Here is a 19,114-nt window from a genome sequence, read left to right as displayed (position 1 = left end):
GGAGAAAGAAGGGAATGAGGAATGAGCTCATTCGGGGGAAAAAAAAAAAATTGGACTTACATTTATATGAATACCTAGACGAATCTTAGAATTAATAACATATTAAAATGGTGAGTCGTTAAGACAAAGATGAGACTATAGGCCTTATCGAGCCACCCTCGCACCCTGCTACTGAGAATTGGCAACCAATAGCTTAAAAGTGTTTAGTCTTTTCAACTACAGACTACCATTTGGGGGTGCCTGGGTGGCTCAGTCAGTTAAGTGTCTGACTCTTGGTTTTGCCCCAGGTCATGATTTCAGGGTTTTGGGGTCTCCACTTTGGGCTCCATGCTGGATGTGGAGCCTGCTTAAGATTTTCATTCTCTCCCTTCCCCCCGCCCTCTAAAAACATAAATAAAATTTTACAAAGATTACTTTTTGGAGGAAATAAAACTAACCATTTTTTTTAAAAAAATTATTTATTTATTTTTAGAAAGAGACAGGGGGATGGGCAGAGGGAGAGGGAGAATTTCAAGAAGACTCCCCCATTGAACACAGATCCCAATGTGGGGCTCGATCCCACCACCCTGAGATCATGACCTGAGCCAAAATCAAGAGTCGGGCCTTGACCGACTGAGCCATACAGCTGCCCCCAAACTATTAACTGAAGAAAAAGTGGCCTGAATTTCCAGTAAGAATTTTATTTTATTTTATTTTATTTTTAAGATTTTATTTATTTATTTGACAGAGAGAGATCACAAGTAGACAGAAAGTCAAGCAGAGAGAGAGGGGGAAGCAAGCTCCCTGCTGAGCAGAGAGCCTGATGCAGGACTCGATCCCAGGACATTGAGATCATGACCTGAGCTGAAGGCAGTGGATTAACCCACGGAGCCACCCAGGCGCCCCTCCAGTAAGAATTTTAAAGTGGAATTTGACTTTTCCTATTTGGCCTCAAGATTCTCCTATCCTAGCAGTGAAATTTAATGCTTTTTTCCTGTCATAATTATGCCTTTACAAACAGTACAGATTCAAGATACAGTGGTTGAACATGAATAAATGAGTAAGTGTAGGACTAGAGAATGTCTGAAAAAATAGATCTCAGAAATAGTTCTGCAAAAGTTTTGATAGATCAAATCAAAGCATTTATTTCAACCTGCATCCCATTTTAGAGTTTGTATTTGGGCACAACAAGCAAAAATTCTAGAAAGAACTTTCCAGGAAGATAGCTGAGATTTGACATTGGGGCACATGTACACAGAGAAGATGACATTTTAATGTAATTTATTTGAAATGCTTCCAGAAAAGTTTAAGGCCATTATACAAAAACATTCATTTCATCAAAACATTCACTTTCTTCCTCTAGGCCAGCGCTTGACAGACTTCTTGTCTCAACACGTTGGCCAAAGTGGCCAATGGCTCTTGTAGACAATGATCCAGTCTTTCCCCTCCATCAGATATCAGTTCTCAGCTTATGTTTGCTTCTAGCAGTTCACTCACTGGCTAAATCAATAACAGTTTGAGAAACAAAGCAATTTTAAATAAACTCATAATAGAAAAAAAAATTCACCATGTTTAAAATCTATAAATACAGAAATATGTTTTACAGGGTAAAATTGACCACATTTTTTCATTTTTGAAAAATAAGTAATATTACCTTGTTTTTATATTGATACATCTTGTCACACAGCTTCTTCGAATGCACATGTTAGATGTACTATTATAATAAAATGATAACATAGCATTTACTGCTTTCTGTAAACTCGAAAGACACAGAAGATTTAAAAAAAATTTTTTTTGGCAATAATTTAGACTCATGACTACTAGTGCTGGTGTGGGAATAATTTTGCACAGGTCATCCTTAATATTTACACTCACAGGGAGCTTTTCTGTGTATTCAGTTAACTTTTTTTTAAAGGTCGGCCGTCCACCCTGCACTGTAAATCAAGGCTAGACAAAGAGATTACTAGTTTGGCTAACTGATCCTAATTAATAATCGAGTTAATTAAAATTGGCCTATGGAGAATGTGATTACAACTCTGATCACAGCACAGAGCCGGAGGTGGCAAAGCGGTGACCTAAAAGAAGAGCAGGAAAACCCAAGGCTCTGGCCTTTCCTGGAAGGGCACCGACCTTGTTTTCTCGTCATGCTTCCTGCCTAAGGTCATGATGGAGCACTTCTTCCAAACTCCTCTTCCACATGTTTCTGTAAACAGAGTCACTGACTCACCTGCGGTCTCTTCCTCAATGCTCCAAAATAGGAGTAGGCCTTGGCACATGAAACAAAATGATGGTGGGCCTCCTTATTATTCTGCCAGGTGTTCCTTCCCAGGCCTGTTGAGTTCTACTCTGGTTTATGCCAGAAATGGCTCTCTAAGGCAAGCCAGCAACTCGGACAGACACCCCCTGGTGCAACTGCCTTTCAGTTCAAGATTCAGAGCTGGTGGCTGCCTTTGTGCTGGTCCTTTTAAGGTCAGACACTACCGCATGTCCTAATAGATTATTGCATCAAATTTGCACTAGGTGACACTGCAAGGTCAACACAGTGCTTCTTCCTTTGCACCATTAAGTGTCCAGCATCCCCAGGGGACGTTTTCATGCTTTCTGGTTGGATAACATTGAACCAAGCTCATTGCAAGGATCGATCTTTTCCCATTTTCCTGTACATACCATCATTGACACACAAGTGACTTCCTCGTGCCCTGTTTGCCAGGCCCCGTAAATTCCATGCCTTCAGCTATCATGTCAAAGAGCCAGGAAAGCACTAGAGAAGCAATCTACACGAAACAGTAGTTTAGAGATTCTTTTCTATTTTTTAAAATCCAGCAGGACAAGTGAAAGTAACTTGTTCAAGTACCTCTCCATCCATCCAGACACTTGTGAAATGCAACACAGGGTAAGAGCTGCCACAGACCCCAGCTTACAGACAGACTGGCAGTTACAGTACTAGGGACAAAGATACAGATACAAGAGACGAGGGGCAACATGGTCACCAAAGTATTAAAAAGTGCTTCTCCAAACCGTTCCATGTGTGGAATGCAAATACTGTACAGGTAAAACACAGGGCTGCTTCCAGGAAGTACACGTGCCTCTGTCAGACGTTGCTTTCGATGTGCCTACTGTTCCCACCGGAGGAGTCCGTCTGTTCCATGCGCTCACAGTCGAGGCTGACCTCGCTCGTGTCCATACTACAGTCTGACTCACTGTCCGATTGGTCCATCTGCTCAAGTTTTGTGTCTCCCTGGGGCTCTTGGCTCCCGGGGGCGGGGTTTAGGAACGGTCCCTCGGAGTCCAGCACCCCAGCCTGCCCGGCAGAGCACAGAACGGTTTCTTTGGCCTGACGAATGCAGTTGAGCCACTGCTGCTTGTTGAAGGTGTCGTTGGCTTGTAGTGAGTGGGTCTGACTTTGGGAACCGTTTTTGAAACTTACTCTGAAGAAGTTTTTAACTAGAAATGAAAAATACATATAAAAAAGGTCAACGGACAGGTATTTCACCTAGGCCAGAGGTAACCTATAGAGTGATACGAAACTCATGTACCTAGGGCAGACATCATTAATTGATTACAAAATGTGTCCCACTGGTCCGGGACATGGCGCAGCTCTACTCTGCAGCCATCAAGCACCTGGATCTGACATCAGGGTAGCTCTCAGTTGCCCTGAGGCCAGCAAATTAAAATCTCCCAGGATCTGGTTAAAAACATAGATGCCCGGACTCTACCGTTAAGTGACTCAGATTCAATAGGTCTAATGTGGGCCTGATAATCTGGACTTTCAACCACGGCCCCAAGTTAGAGCCTTCTCACGTTCGAGAAGCTCTGTGTAATAGCAAACCATGCCCTTGACCCTCCAAGAGATAATAGTACTTGTATATATAGTACCTAAAGGACTGAGAAGATATGCAAAGACTCAGAGCCGTTATAAATTCAGCTTTACTTTAAAATAAAAATACATTTTCAAACAACACAAATAAAAATTTAAAAAAATTTTTCATTATCTCTACAGGAGCTACGTGTATTTAAAAAAATGGTAGCCCCCCATTCGGGAGACATTTTCTTTAGTTTAACGGACACAGAACAGGCTCTGTGAGCCACATGCAACGCTTGGCTCACAGAAGCGTGTGTGTTCATCAGTTCCCTTGCACTAACCCTGGAGCCAACGGTTTGGGAACCACCACTTTGGATAAATTCAGGTTCCACTTTTTGCTCCTGGGCAAGTACCTTAACTACTGTGTGTCTCAGTGTCCTTACTTGTAAAACGGGAGAAACGAAGAGGACCTATCTTATAAGGTTATTATGAGGGCTAAAGTTAGTGGTAATGCATGTGCTTCTATACCACCTGACACATAGCCCGTACTCAGGGAATAGAAGCTGCCACCACCACCACCATGGCGGAGGGACTGATGAGCAGGTCAGGGGCAGTACATGCTAATTACGTTGACAATACGATGCCCCTATAAACCCAAGAGGCTCAAATGTCACTTTCTCAAGGAAGACTTTTCAGATCATTTCCTCTAAAGCAAACCCTCAACTGTTATCCCTACCTGCTCCATACAGGGTTTTAGTTCTCTTATCGCTACCTGAATATTTATTCATCCTTTATCTCCTCTATCACAGTGTAAGCTCCATAGGGGCAAGGAATTTGACTGTTCAGTTTACCAGTGTATACTAGTGCCTTGAATGACACATGCAAGATACTCAGAAAACTGCCATTGTAGCTTCTCTTGGTTAATTTGTTTAAGTCTCAAGTTAGAGAAACCCATTAGAGTAATTACACATGAATCCTCAACCCAGGTGACCATTCTTAATCCTTTTTAGGGATGATTCTCCTGGCTCAACAAGAGTCACCAGTAAGCAACTGGTATTGACATAGGGGCTGTCTGGTATTAAGCATGCTTGCATCCCATGGAAGGAGACAGGGAGAGGGAATGCAAGGAGCACCTGTTATGTGCAGATGGGTTCACTTGCAGTATCTTAATCCTTATAACAACCTTATAAAGTAGGTACGAATATATGCCCATTTTACAGATGGCACACTGAGGCTTGCAGAAGTGGCACAAGGTTACACAAGCAGTGAGTAATGAGACAGCACTGGAATGTAGTGTGACTCCAAGGCCACAGCTAATTCTCTCTCCACCAGCCAGACACTCCCTCTGAAGCACCACAACCAAAGACATTCAACATGTCAAAACCGACAGCCATCCGTACTTCTCTCATTGTTGCTAAATGCCCCACGCAGGGAGCCGCCCAGCCTCACTTCTCCATCCTGCAGGTCTTCCAAGAGAAGGTCCTTTACAGGGATCGGCTGCCGGTACAACTGGTAGCAGAGCTGTTCATTGTGGGTGACAGCTCGAGTGATCACAAGCACTTCTTGGAACAGGAAAACGTGCAGTTTCTAGAAGAAAAGAATCCACAGGATTTCCCTAAGCAACAGTCTATTGAGTGCATTAGGGGACTTCTGTGGGTAAGAGGAGCCCCAGTACCAGCTTCACATTGTATTGTCAACTTTCAGGCTCAGGTCTACCTCCAGAACAGAAGTCGGGCATCTTGGAGGTATTTCCAGATGCATCTAGTGCCTTTCCTGTAGGAGCGCCTCCCTGCGGCCCCCACAGAGAAGGCTTTCTGCCTACAGACATCTGCGGCCGGGACTGCCAGCTGAAGGGACACCATGCATAGTGCGTATTCGCAGCGCAGAATATGTGTAGACACACAGAGCCTCCAGCCTCCATAAGAAAAAAAAAAGTGAGAAGGGGGCACAGAATAAAGGGAATAGTGAAGGAAAAAGAAGTGAGTACCTCCTCCCGGGCTTTGGCTTTTAACACCCAATATAACCTTAAGAGATCATAATGAACTATAGTCTATGAAGGATACAAATTGGGGGGGGGTGCCTGGGTGGCTCAGTGGGTTAAAGCCTCTGCCTTCGGCTCAGGTCATGATCTCAAGGTCCTGGGATTGAGCCCCGCATAGGGCTCTATGCTCAGTGGGGAGCCTGCTTCCCCCTCTCTCTGTCTACCTCTCGGCCTACTTGTGATCACTGTCTGTCAAATAAGTAAATAAATAAAATCTTCTTTTTTAAAAAAAAGGATACGAATGGTATTTCAAAGCCTAATATTAATCTTTGTTTCCCAAACCCATAAAAACACTTGTTCCTTAAGCCACAGAACTGAGTATCAGCTCCATCCAGGCACTCCAACTCTGAACACTGCCCATTCCCGAGGGAACCAGAGTGTGCTGTCAGAGCCACAAAGAAAGATGATCAAAGAACTGGTCCTTCTCGGTTATGTTCCTCGGAACCTCAGTTCTCTGAAGAGGCTGTGCTTAAAAGGCTGATGACTGATGTGTGTGTTGTGGGCGAAAAGAAATCTCCAAAATAAAGGCTGGTCTCAAACCACATCATAAAAGCAATTTCGCTGGGTGGAGCCCGCGTAAATTGGCCCCATCCCGTTCCTAGTGCTAGACTCTTCTCACCGTTTGGAAATGTGGACGGACGGAAATGAAAAGGTCTCCAACTTTTGCAGCTGGTTCTTTTTCTGGTGGAGATATTTGGGGATGTGAACCCAGGGGTCTCAAAGAGGTGGAAACTCACATCAGAATCTTGATTTGGGGCAGGGGAAGCACATTCAGCATTATCAGACAATTTTACTTTTGGGAGAAAAGAAACTGGTGGACCCCACCCCCCTGACACCCACTCTGACACACACAGACAGACACAGACACATGTACCTATAGAAATTAAAGCTCAAGCAAATGTTGGATGGTGAAAATAAAACTGATAATTTTGTACTGCATGGGAGGAGACTGAAGAGTGAGGGTTTATCAAAAGTGCATTTAAACAGATTAAAGCAACAAATAACCAAGTTAAGGGCTTTTTTTTTTTTTTTTTTTGGAGGGGGGATATAGAAAGAATGTTAAGCCTTTTTTGGGGGATGGGTAGGGGAGGGATTGGATATTGTTGTATATATTAACCATTAGGTTTTTAAAATATTGTTTCTACTGTAATCAACCCTCTAGCCAAGGTAGGTAATTTGAACTCAGATTGTCTAGGAAACCTTTTAAAAACATCCCTTATTTATGAATGTTAACTGAGAATTTCCCTTCTTAGTCTCAGCTCCTTTTAGCCATCAAACTAATGAGCTCTTCTTCTGGCACAGGATTGTTCACAAAGACTTCCATCATTCTACTGAGAAAAACAATAAAACATACTTCCTATCCCAACTGCTATCTTTGTTTTTCAAAAGTCTGTCTGCTGAAAAATGAACTACAGTTCATCTCTAATTCCCGAGGCACATCTAACCAGGGAGTCTTAGTCCTTGACTGAGGGACAGAAAGAGAACAGGCCTCATCCCATCCAGTGATGTATCTTCCCAACCATTTCCAACAGGGCTTCTGAGAAAGAATGTTCAAGAAGCCAGAGTTTCAGACATTAGAAGCCAGAGTATCAGACATTAGAAGTCCACTAGAGTTTTCTGAAAATCAGCAAGAAGCAGAATGCTGCTTTCTAGCAACCAATAACTCTGTAGTCAAACTGAAACACTTCTTCAAGCAGTGGTCATGATCAGTCTCAGTATCTCTGCTGGACCACCGGCTAGCTGGATCCCCAGCAACTCTCATAATGGGCACTATGACAGGCACTCAGTGATTTCAAGTAACATTTCCAAGCCTGCTCACAAATGCCACTCCAAAGTCCAGGTCAAATCATCAAAGCTTTATCAAGAACTATTCAATCTAGTTTTGTCTTTCATTCTAAGAGTTGACTAGATACTGAAGATGAAATATGATAAAAGAAGAGATTCTCTTTTCAATGGCTTTCCCAAGATTGAATTTAAATATTTGTTATATATAATAAAATCTATACATTATATAAATATACATTTCTATGTATAATATGTTTAAATTATAAAATATCATAGACATATTAGTATTAATTTCTACTGGCTACACATAAAAAGAACCTGGTGAATTAAGTAAATTTTGAGCTCTCATAAAATTTCAAATCCATCCTTTCTTTATACAAACATTTACTCATTCATTCACCTACCATTACTGAGTGCTTAGTACATGCCAGGTCCCCATAATAGGTACTGGGGATTAATAAGACATGGTTTCTATCCTAAAATCATACCTAATGGAAGATATTGACAGACATATGGTGGATAATTACAGCCCACTGTAGTAAGTGTCCCAGGGAGATCCATCCAAGTTGCTATGATAGGAGAGGAGGAACAAGTTCAAAATCTACTCAGGAATAAAAGCCAGGAAGTTGGGCAGAGTTAGCTATACAGCTAGTTTTAAAACAAAAACTGGTTTTAAAATGGTAGTCTGTGGATGGGTACCAATCCATTCAAAAAAAAAAAAAAAAAAAGCAAAGAATTTCTCATAAAGCTGAGTTTCAACTTAAGAGCTGTTTTTCTGAGATTATATACTTTTAACATCTTGTTAAAATCATCCCTTGTTTTCAGATATCAAAGCTGGAGGAGATGTTGTTAATCGTTTTGTATTTGTTATTGAAGGTCATGCTCAAACAAAATATAATTGGTAACCCTCTGTTGGTCCCGAAATTCTTCCTGAATATATACTGGTTGTGAAATTATAAAATATATATATCATATATTTTGTGTAATATATATAAATATATATTAATTATAAGCTAGAAACACATAACATGTTATTTATGTATGAATTATAATATATAAATATATACATATATATTTATATAAATATATATTTATAAAAATATATAAATATATACACATGCACAATGTATATAATTATATATATCCATATATATATGGGATCCTAAGATACAAAAGACACTGGAAAGCAATTTTTGTCTGAAGAATGTGACCTTGGGTAGGGAAGGCAGAGTAACAGGAGGCTGGGCATTAAATGGATTAAGTGTGTGGGGAGGCATAGGACCAGACCCCTTAAGGAGAGTAGCCACTCACCACCCCTCGATTGTTCTTCAGTTCTCCGTGACAACACAGCACTCTTGAGTTGTCGATTAGAGAGTCTTTCTGGCCTTCTTCCAAGTAAAGAAGCCGCTCTTTATAATAGCGGCACTCAGATTCCCCAGTCTTGGTGTTGATTTCTGCCACAATTCCCTGAATGATGTTTATCTATGGAAACAAAGAAGAAAGTATGGGGAAAGTAAGCAAAACGGCTACACCAATAAGTCCCAGGGGCTCAGCCAAGAAGGTCACCCAGACAGATCATCTAACTCTCAGATTCCGTTATCTAACCTGCTGCCTTGGGAAAAGGCAAAAATAAACATGTGCTTTGAATATATTGTGTCCATCTATCCATCTATACATGTACACACAAATATACACACACACACATATGTATATACACATGCAGGTATTTGTATTATATAGAAAACTTATGTTGATGCATGATTTTATCCAAGAGGAAGAGATAGAAAGTATAGCTTCTGATGTGGAGGACTCCTAACTACTGAGTTCTATGTTGCACCTTTCTTCAAACATGCTTACAATGTGGAAGATATAGGCATATAAAAACCGTAGCCAAGGAGAGAACACAAAGCAGAATGCAGTAGTCCCCAGAAGGGATCATCTTTGTGGGTTTGAACTCAGTTTCAAGGTTTCTCTACAGGTACTCACTCTAACCTCAAACAAGATGTGCAAATTGGGTGTAAAGAAATGGTTTGGGTAGCTTTTTAGTGATAAAACATAAATGATTTTAAAAAGATAGAGAACTAGAAATGGAAAGAAAAGACACTAGCTTTAATGATGGGAACTATTTATCTACATACATACACTTACACCCATGCCTGTATCTCATGTGGAAACAGTAGGGGTGGAGGGATTTCAGACCAAGGGTAGATATAGCGTTGTTACTGCAAAATGAAACAAAACAACGCGATAAGAGCACAGCACTCAGACACAATCAGTGGCCATTTATTCTGATGTGTTATTCTATCACATAGATGATGTAACATACTAAAAAACAAAGGAACAAGAAATTAGTTGAGTAAAAACTCAAGGACACCAACCAAAGGCAAAATGATGACCTCATCAGCAGGGTCCCCTGTCCTTCAACAGTGAAAAGACCAGCTTTTCCTTTCTTCCCATCTTTCTTGTGGTAGCATTATTATTGTTTTTTAAAGATTTTATTTATTTGATACAGAGAGATCACAAGTAGGCAGAGAGGCAGGCAGAGAGAGAGGAGGAAACAGGCTCCCTGGCTGAGCAGAAAAGCTGATGCAGGACTCGATCCCAGGACCCTGAGATCATGACCTGAGCCGAAGGCAGAGGCTTAACCCACTGAGCCACCCAGGCGCCCCGTGGTAGCATTATTTTTTTAGTTTTTATTTAAATTCCAGTTAGTGAACATAGAGTGTACAGGTGCCCTCCTTAATCCCCATCCCCTAGTTCACTCCTCCCCCCACCTCCCCTCTGGTAACCATCAGTTTGTTCTTATAGTATAGAGTCTGTTTCTCGGTTTGCCTATCTCTCTCTCATCCTCCCTTTTCCCCCCACCTTTTCTTGTTTGTTTTGTTTCTTAGATTTCACATATGAATGAAATCATATGGTATTTATCTTTCTCTGACTGGTTTACCTAGCATAATACTCTCTAGCTCCATCCATGTCCTTGTGAATGGCAAAATTTCATTCTTTATGGCTGAGTAATATTCCATTACACACACATATTCTTTATCCATTCATCAGTCGAAGGAGATTTGGGCTGTTTCCATAATTTGGCTATTGTAGATATTGCTCCTGTAAACACTGGGGTGCATGTATCCTTTCAAATTAGCATTTTTGTATTCTTTTGGTAAACACCTAGTAGCATAATTGTTGGATCATAGGGTAGTTCTATTTTTAATTTTTTGAGGACCCTCCATATTGTTTTCCACAGTGGCTGTACCAGTTTGCATTCCCACCAACAGTGCAAGAGGGTTCCTCTTTTTCCACATCCTCGCCAACACCTACTGTTTCTTGTGTTGTTGATTTTAGGCATTCTGACAGGAATAGGATGAAATCTCATTGTTGTTTTGATTTGCATTTCCCTGATGATCAGTGATGTTGAGCATCTTTTCATGTGTCTGCTGGCCATCTGTATGTCCTCTTTGGAAAAATGTCTATTCATGTCTTCTGCCCATTTTTAAATTGGATTATTCATTTTCTGGACATTGAATTTTATAAATTCTTCATTTATTTTTGATACTAACCCTTTTTCAGATATGCAATTTGCAACTACCTTCTCCCATTCTGTAGGTTGTCTTTCAGTTTTGTTGATTGCTTCCCTAACTCTACAGAAGCTCTTTATTTTGATGAAGTCCCAATAATTATTTTTTGCTTCTGCTTCCCTGGCCTCAGAAGACATATCTAGAAAGAAGTTGCTACAGCCATTGTCAAAGAGGTGACTGCCTGTGTTCTCCTCAAGGATTTTGGTAATTTCCTATCTCACATTTAGGTCTTTCATCCATTTTCATCCATTTTCAATTTATTTTTGTGTATTGTATAAGAAAGTGATCCAGTTTTATTCTTTAGTATGTTGCTGTCCAGTTTCCCCAACACCATTTGTTGAAGAGACTGTCTTTTTTCCATTGGACATTCTGTCCTGCTTTGTTGAAGGTTTATTGACCACAGAGTTGTGGGTTTATTTCTGTAGTCTTGATCCCTACAGCTTCATAGTATAACTTGAAGTCTGGACTTTGATGCCTCCAGCTTTGCTTTTCTTTTTCAAGTTTGCTTTGGCTACTTGGGGGTCTTCTGTGGTTGCATACAAGTTTTGGGATTATTTGTTCTAGCTCTGTGGAAAATGATGTTGGTATTTTGATAGGGATTGCATTAAATGTATAGACTGCTTTGGTAGTATAGACATTTTAATAATATTTATTCTTTCAATCCATTTCTTTGTGTCATCTTCAATTTTTTCTTTAGTGTTTCATAATTTTCAGAATATGGGTCTTTTACCTCTTTGGTTAGATTTCTTCCTAGGTTTCTCATTGTTTTTGGTGCAATTGTAAATGGGATTGATGGGTTATTTCTCTTTCTGCTTCATTGTTGGTGTATAGAAATGCAACCAATTTCTATAAGTTGATTTTGTATCCTAAGAATTTACTGAATTCACTTATCAGTTCTGGCAGTTTTTGGTGGAGTCTTTTGGGTTTTCTATGTAGAGTATTAGGTCATCTGCAAATAGTGAAAGTTTGAGTTCTTCCTTGTTGATCTGAAAGCCTTTTATTTCTTTTTGTTGTCTGACTGCTATGGCTAGGACTTCCAGTACTCTGTTAATTAACAACGGACATCCCTGTCTTGTTCCTGACAGTAGAGGAAACACTCTGTTTCTCCCCACTGAGAATAACATTCACTGTGTGTTTTTCATATATGGCCTTTATGATTTTGAGGTATGCTCCCTCTAAACCTACTTTGTTGAGGGTTTTATCATGAATGGATATTGTATTTTGTTAAATGCTTTCTCTGCATCTATTGAAATGATCATATGGTTCTTATCCTTTTGATTAATGTGGTGCATCACCTTGATTGATTTGTGAATATGGAACCACCCTTGCAGCTCGGGACTCGTGGTGGTATTGGCAGGAAAGAACTTAACCGATGAGTAAGGGTAATAAGGCCTCTTCTTGTTTCATTTACTTAATGGAAAAACAAACCAATCTCTGAAAAGCAAAGTTTTAAAAGAAGCCTTTACTCAGTGAGAACTTACCAGATCTTGTAATGTGTTAAACTGGCAATGAATTCTAAGATTAAGTGATTATTTTTCACATTCTAGTAAAATGATACCTTCTGCCCAAAGCCAACTGGATAAAAACTTCTACCCAGTTAGAACTCTGGCATTTCCATGTAAGTCTGACAGAAGATCTTACAGCTCTGAGCCAAAGTCTGGTGACTGTTCCCTATGAACAGATGCATAATCTATATACTTTTATAGCTATTATGGGTTTCAAAGTTCATTTATTCTTTTCTCTATTTCCCAAATTTGGGCTGTAGCACTACTTGGATAATAAATACATCTTTTTAAAAAAGCACAGGCTTTTTGTCCCATAAAATAATCTTTTTGGACTTTAATGTCAACATGACATTAAATATAAGTCCTATGAAATTAATCCAAGTTTTACTAACATAAACCAAATAATACATAGAACACTTTGATATACAAACTTTCTCTTCGTTTTTTCTCCCCTCTTGGTTTTTTAGACAAGCCTAATTATTTGCCTCTTTCAAAAAAACAACAACAACAAAAAAAGAAACTTCACAAAACATATTAATGCTATGACTCATCCTTCAAGTTAATTCAATCAATGCTTATCCAGCGTCTGTTCAGTGTCAAACTAAATGATGTCACTGAAAGAAATGAGAGGTCCCTGCCCTCAAGAAGCTTTAAAATATATGGGAAGTGTCTGACAAATTCTTTTATGTCTACCTTAATCTTTTACCTTACTACATTTTTAATATATAGTGGAATCTATATTTTTTCCTTGCTTTTAGAGGTCTTAGTATTAATTGCTGTGGCTCTTCTTAGAGTTTACTCAGTTTACCTAGAATTAACTGGGTCTTGATACAATTTTCTGAGTTTCCTGCAAGTATCCAGGAGACCAGAAAAATGATGTACTATAGGCAAAAATATGTGTTCCCTTCCTAATTTAGCTCAGGGACCAAACAGCTGGCATATCACATGAAGATTAATAAACTCAAACCCCACAGTGGTTCTTTAGGCAGCTATGACTACTGTCTGATGCTACTTCTTTCTTTAGTGTTTGAAAAAATAGAGAGACTGAACAATAGGAACAATCAGCGTTATTCCACATTCTTTGTGGACATTGTAAGAGCACTTCTGGGTCTGCTTTCATTTATTAAAAATATTGTTTTGTTGTTACATCTACCTCTACACTATAAGCATTTACTCTCTGTACTTTTTTTTTTTTAAGATTTATGTATTTGAGATAGAGAGTGTGTGTGTGTGCAAGTGTGTGCAAGTGGGGGGGAAGAGCAAAGGAGAGAATCTCAAGCAGATTCCCCGCTGAGCACAGAGCCCGACCAGGGCTTGATCCCAAGACCCATGAGATTGTGGTCTGAGCCGAAATCAAGACTCAGATGTTCAATTGACTGAACCACCCAGGTGCCTCCGACATTGGTTCTTGAGAGGACTTTATTGTGCAGAATCGCAGGGAGGAATAAAGGTGTACATAGCAGATTGGCAGTAGCAAACAATCATGGCGGTTATGCATTTAAGTTCAATTTCAATTTATTGTTGCATCAGGGTTCAAACTGAAGGGAAAGGACCAGTAAAGCAAGACGATGACAAATATCTGATAACAGAGCAGGGGGTAAGCCCACACATGCCATAATCATCATCCTCAAAGTGGAATCTGGAAGCTCTGTCTGGTTCCTCATGCGGTAATGTCGTCTATCCGTGGGCTTGTGACACAAACCGAGAATAGCAGCCAGCACGGCAGGAACAGCAGGACTGTTCTTCTCATTGATTCCAGTGATTTTTTTTTTTAAGGAGTTAGGGAACAGTGGCAGGAAGAGGGAAGAGATGGTCTGCCAGATCACTTGTTGGCTGAAACAATCCTTAGAATTCAAAATGTTAAACAACTAGACCTCTGGAATATCTAAATATCTGAATTTCTATTTAAAAATGCTTTCTTTTAGGGAAATTTCTATCAACTCTCTAAAACACTGTTAAGATATTCTAATAAAGATGTGGTAGTTAATGCACTGCAGTAAAAGCAAGACCTTTTTTAAAGATCTAATTATAGGACTGGACACTTGGTGTAGAAACAATTTACTTAGGTTCTCTGATTTTTTTCCCTTTTCATAAGTGGAAAACCTATTCAGGGAACATGTAACTCAAGCTACATCGGTATTATGGGTTTTACGTTTATCAAGCATTCACAATGTACCCAAGAGTATGGGGCTAAATATTTCTGCCCATCTAGGTTCATGCCCAGAGGATTTTGAAAAGAAGGGGGGAAAAACCCCAACATTGTTGTGCCTCTATTGTGTAAATGGGCACTTAGAGGACCTGCTTTGCAGACATTTTCAAACGCAGGTCTGCCACGCTTCACACACAAATCTGCCTGAATGAGTAGGTGCAGATTCAGCTTTCAAAAGTGATGTCCCATCTTATGCACTAGGGAAACCCGTACATCCTTTCACATGGCAAACAACCCCCTTCTTATCTGTTTTTAAATCCAAACTTCAGCTCACTGGGTGATTTTAGAAACAGAGCATTATTCTTTCATGCTGCATATTAAAAAGAGACATCTTAACAGTAAAATAAAACTCAGAGTAGCCTCACGTGCTTCAAAAAAGTAATTATTTAGACTAGCTCGAGCTCCCTGTTGTTTTCATTCCTGCAGACCACACACTTGCTGGGATGAAATACGGAGAGGAAGCAACATTCTCACATGCTTCCCGGTAGTTAAAAAACAGAGCCAATGAAATGGGATGGGCCTCATCCCTGGTGCCGGTGTCCCTCATCTGTGCTGGACCGGGGACCTGGTCTGTGTGTGTTTGCATTCAATCAAGAGCATCTCTCCTTCATCTTTTCTGTCCCTATCAGGCGGCACCTGGCCCAGCACTGCACTCGTGAGGCCTTTCCACGAAGTCTGGGGGTGGACAGCTTTCTGCAATTCCATATGCAAGAGGGGCTCAGAGAAGCAGCCAGGCTTTTAGCTCCATGGTATAGGGTCATAAAGAAGTGGAACAGGCCCAGGATTTGCAGTCCACGCTGACAGATTTGACATCAGCCTCATCACGTGCTGGCTCTGGACCCAGGCACGTTATTGAAGCCCTCCAAGCCTCATCTGGAATATGGTCCTAACAAGGAGAGTTATCTCACAAGTTGTTATAAGGATTAAATGAGATACATAACCTATAAAGTGATTACCTAAAGCTGATTTCCTAGGTACTCAAGAAATGTCAGCAGATGTTAGAATTATCATTGTTGTGATTACTACTAATTATTATTAAGCCCCTCTCTAGGAGGAGACAGGTAGTCTGCTCACAGGTTTCATGGATTCTGATTCTCAAGTCACCTGTGCATATACTCTTTCTGTTCCAGATGCACTCAGGGAACAAGCCCCTTGAACTAGTCTCAAAGCCTCCATCCCCAGGACTTCTCCCTCAGCGGTTTCCATGACTGCATGTCTGGACCACTACAGGAACCTCTCAACTTTCCTCCCTGGCCCTCGTCCTTTCCCCCTCAGTCCCCTGTCTTACAAACAAGGAGAGTAATGTATCCAAGGTTTCACAGCTTATCAGAAACGGAGCTGGGATTTGAACCCTGTATCCCAGTTACTTAGAAAACAACAAACAAAAGAACAAAGCACAACAAAGGAAAACCATCTCAAATTGATCTTTAAAACCCTCTCTACAGGGGCACCTGCATGGATCAGTCAATTGAGTGTCTGCCTTTGGCTCAGGTCATGATCCTAAGTCCCAGGATGGAACCCTGGATCAGGCTTCCTGCTCAGCAGAGAGTCTGCTTCTCCCTCTGCCTGTCACCCGCTTTGTGCTCTTTCCCTCTCAAGCATGCATGTTCACCTTCTCTCTTGAATTAAAAAAAAAAAAAAACCCTCTATAACCACATCTGTACCCCCATCCTCTGCCTTCTCTCCTGCTGCTTCCTCAGAATATCCTCAACCCTGGGCAGACTGACCCAGGGTATTCCCCAGGCATTTCCTGTCCTGTCATTCCTCCATAGCTTTGTTCAGGCCACTGGCTCCTCCTGGCCTGCCATCGCCTCTGGTCTGTCCCACAGAGTACCCCAATCAGAGCCAAGCTCTCAGGACAGAACACTCCCTATTCACAATATTCTCATGAGACAGATCCATTTCTCCTGGTCTTCTATTGCTGTTGGAAAAAAATCTCTCTTCATACTTAATGAACATTTTCTGGTGAGCAGGAGGTTTGACTAGGTCGGTCCCTCACTGTATAGTCAGTGGCTGAGGAGAGCTGGTTCTGAAATGGGTGTTGACGTGACAAATGGGCTCACAGGCGCTAAGGTAAGAGGCAACTCCCATTTGCTAACTAAACAAAGATACTCAATTCAAAATCCCCAGAGACCTTAACCCTCACAGCCACTGTGAACAAACAGATTAGTTTATTATGAATTGTAATTACAGATTACAGAGTCAGCTACACAGAATCAAGAACTTTGAGAAATCAAAGCGACCTTAGGGTGTATTTCACGTAAACACTGCATTTTATAGGTTGGGGGAGTGAGGTAGAGAGAGAAGGAGTGAACTGCAAAATTAAAACACGACTGACGGGGGCACCTGGGTGGCTCAGTGGGTTGAGCCGCTGCCTTCGGCTCAGGTCATGATCTCGGGGTCCTGGGATCGAGTCCCGCATCGGGCTCTCTGCTCAGCAGGGAGCCTGCTTCCTCCTCTCTCTCTGCCTGCCTCTCTGCCTACTTGTGATCTCTCTCTGTCAAATAAATAAATAAAATCTTTAAAAAAAAAAAAAAAAAAACACGACTGACGGCAGCACCAAGCATGAAAGCCAAGACCCCTGGATGCTGTATGCCCAGAAACCTATCATTCACCATGCACCCAACTTCCTAGACACAAGGGAGAAATCAAGGTAAAGACAGAAAGAAACAGGTGAACTTACAGCTTCTTCCAGGTGCTGCTGATCTGGATTATCATTTGGTGTGTGCCTCAAGATTTCTCGAAGAAGAAGAGGGTATTTCACTAGACGGCTCCTTGGAATATCGAGAAAATTCCATAGATCCAGCTTGCGGCTAAAGGGGGATTCTAAGCATCGCTGTAGGAAATCCTGGACTCGGTGGTCTTGTTTTTTGTGGTCCAGCAGCGCTTTTGCGGCCACTTGATTGCTGCAATAGCTGTCGTAGGAGCTGAGACAAGGCAGCTAAGAAAGGAACATCAAAACACGGTTGGAGTGTGGAGCTAACTGTGCCCTGAAGCTACACACGAGTATCACTTGTGCAGCCTGAAAAAAACCCTGCTGGTCTCCAGGCCTGGCCAAGGTTCCTTTATCTGCACGGCTGGACGAGACAGACAAGGGCAATCTTCAAAATCACAGGCAATGAACAGTTTTTAGGCTTTGACTTACTTGTGTGAAGTTACTTTCTTAGCTGTACATTTACATTTTTTTAAAAAGATTTTATTTTTTTTTTTATTTGACAGACAGAGATCAAAAGTAGGCAGAGAGAGAGAGGAAGGAAAGCAGGCTCCCCGCTGAGCAGAGAGCCTGACTCGGGGCTCGATTCCAGGACCCTGGGATCATGACCTGAGCCAAAGGCAGGTGCTTAACTGACTGAGCCACCCAGGCGCCCCTACATTTACTTTCCTGATTGTTAAGACCCCATCATAATTTGTTTGTATTTCTGCCAATCTAAGTTGGAACAAAAGAACCAGAAAAAACACACATGCATACAGCTCGAAATTTTCCTGCACTCCCAAAGGTGTCCGGTGAGGGGAAAGCTTCCTATCTTTAAAAACAAACAGGACTTCTCTTAAAATTATTCATAAGAAATTCATCTGGAGGACTTAGGGGTATAAAAAGAAAGCAAGGAGTCAGACTTTGTGCCCCAGCCATCTGCGTGGCCTGGTGCGAGCATCTCTATGTTGTTAGCTGAAGGTGACCTGATTCCAAGGTGGGCCAAGCGTAAAGAATGCCAAGAAGTGAGAGCAAAAGTATAATTAGTAAAAAATCAGATGCAGGAAGCATTTAGAAAAATCTTTTAAGTTGGATTCCTGTCTATACCTCATGGTTGACATCACAACACTGTGCAAAGAACATTTAAGCCTAAAGACTTTGGAATGCTTCAACTCCACTATCTTCCTTCCAGCAAAATACTAATTTCCCTGACATGTCCCATCAGTCACTTTGTGCAAACAGAGAGCTGACGTCCCCAGTAGGAAGGCGGTTCATCTCCCTTTTCCACTCCTTCCTAAGTTCTGCATCCTCAATACATTGCATTGGGCCTACCATCCACAGACATTCAAAGTTTATATTCCGAATGAACACATAAATGGATGTTTAAGGTGTCCAGATTAGGTAACACTTGATGGCCTGGGAACATGGCTTAGAAATAAATTGTGGCAGCATCTGAACAATGCGTCAAAGTATAAACATTCTAGTGCTTCTTTTCTACCTCTTATTGAAATTATTTTCTCAGCAAC

General features: G+C 41.1%; 1 protein-coding gene and 1 long non-coding RNA gene across 11 annotated transcripts in view; both read right to left on the bottom strand.

Moving 5' to 3' along the window:
• Nucleotides 1–1,243: 1,243 nt before the first annotated feature.
• The window catches only part of ARHGEF3 (Rho guanine nucleotide exchange factor 3), a 312,629-nt gene continuing 294,758 nt past the window's right edge, over nt 1,244–19,114 (bottom strand). For all 10 annotated transcript variants that reach the window (XM_082739204.1, XM_082739201.1, XM_082739205.1 and 7 more), the window contains 4 exons: nt 17,580–17,837; nt 8,919–9,089; nt 5,182–5,368; nt 1,244–3,423 (listed from right to left, as the gene is read on the bottom strand). In XM_082739204.1, coding sequence (XP_082595330.1) covers nt 3,071–3,423; nt 5,182–5,368; nt 8,919–9,089; nt 17,580–17,837 — 969 coding nt within the window. In that variant the 3' untranslated portion in view covers nt 1,244–3,070. The remainder of the gene's footprint in view (nt 3,424–5,181; nt 5,369–8,918; nt 9,090–17,579; nt 17,838–19,114) is intronic.
• On the bottom strand, nt 14,185–17,526 carry LOC309841189. Its single transcript, XR_014299019.1, has 2 exons — nt 17,457–17,526; nt 14,185–17,242 (listed from the first exon to the last, which is right to left on the bottom strand). It is a non-coding gene; the product is annotated as an uncharacterized lncRNA (long non-coding RNA).

The sequence above is a fragment of the Mustela nivalis genome, assembly GCF_964662115.1.
Source record: "Mustela nivalis genome assembly, chromosome: 1".
NCBI lineage: Eukaryota > Metazoa > Chordata > Mammalia > Carnivora > Mustelidae > Mustela > Mustela nivalis.
Note: the sequence above shows the minus strand (reverse complement) of the source record. Positions and strands in the feature narration are given on the sequence as shown.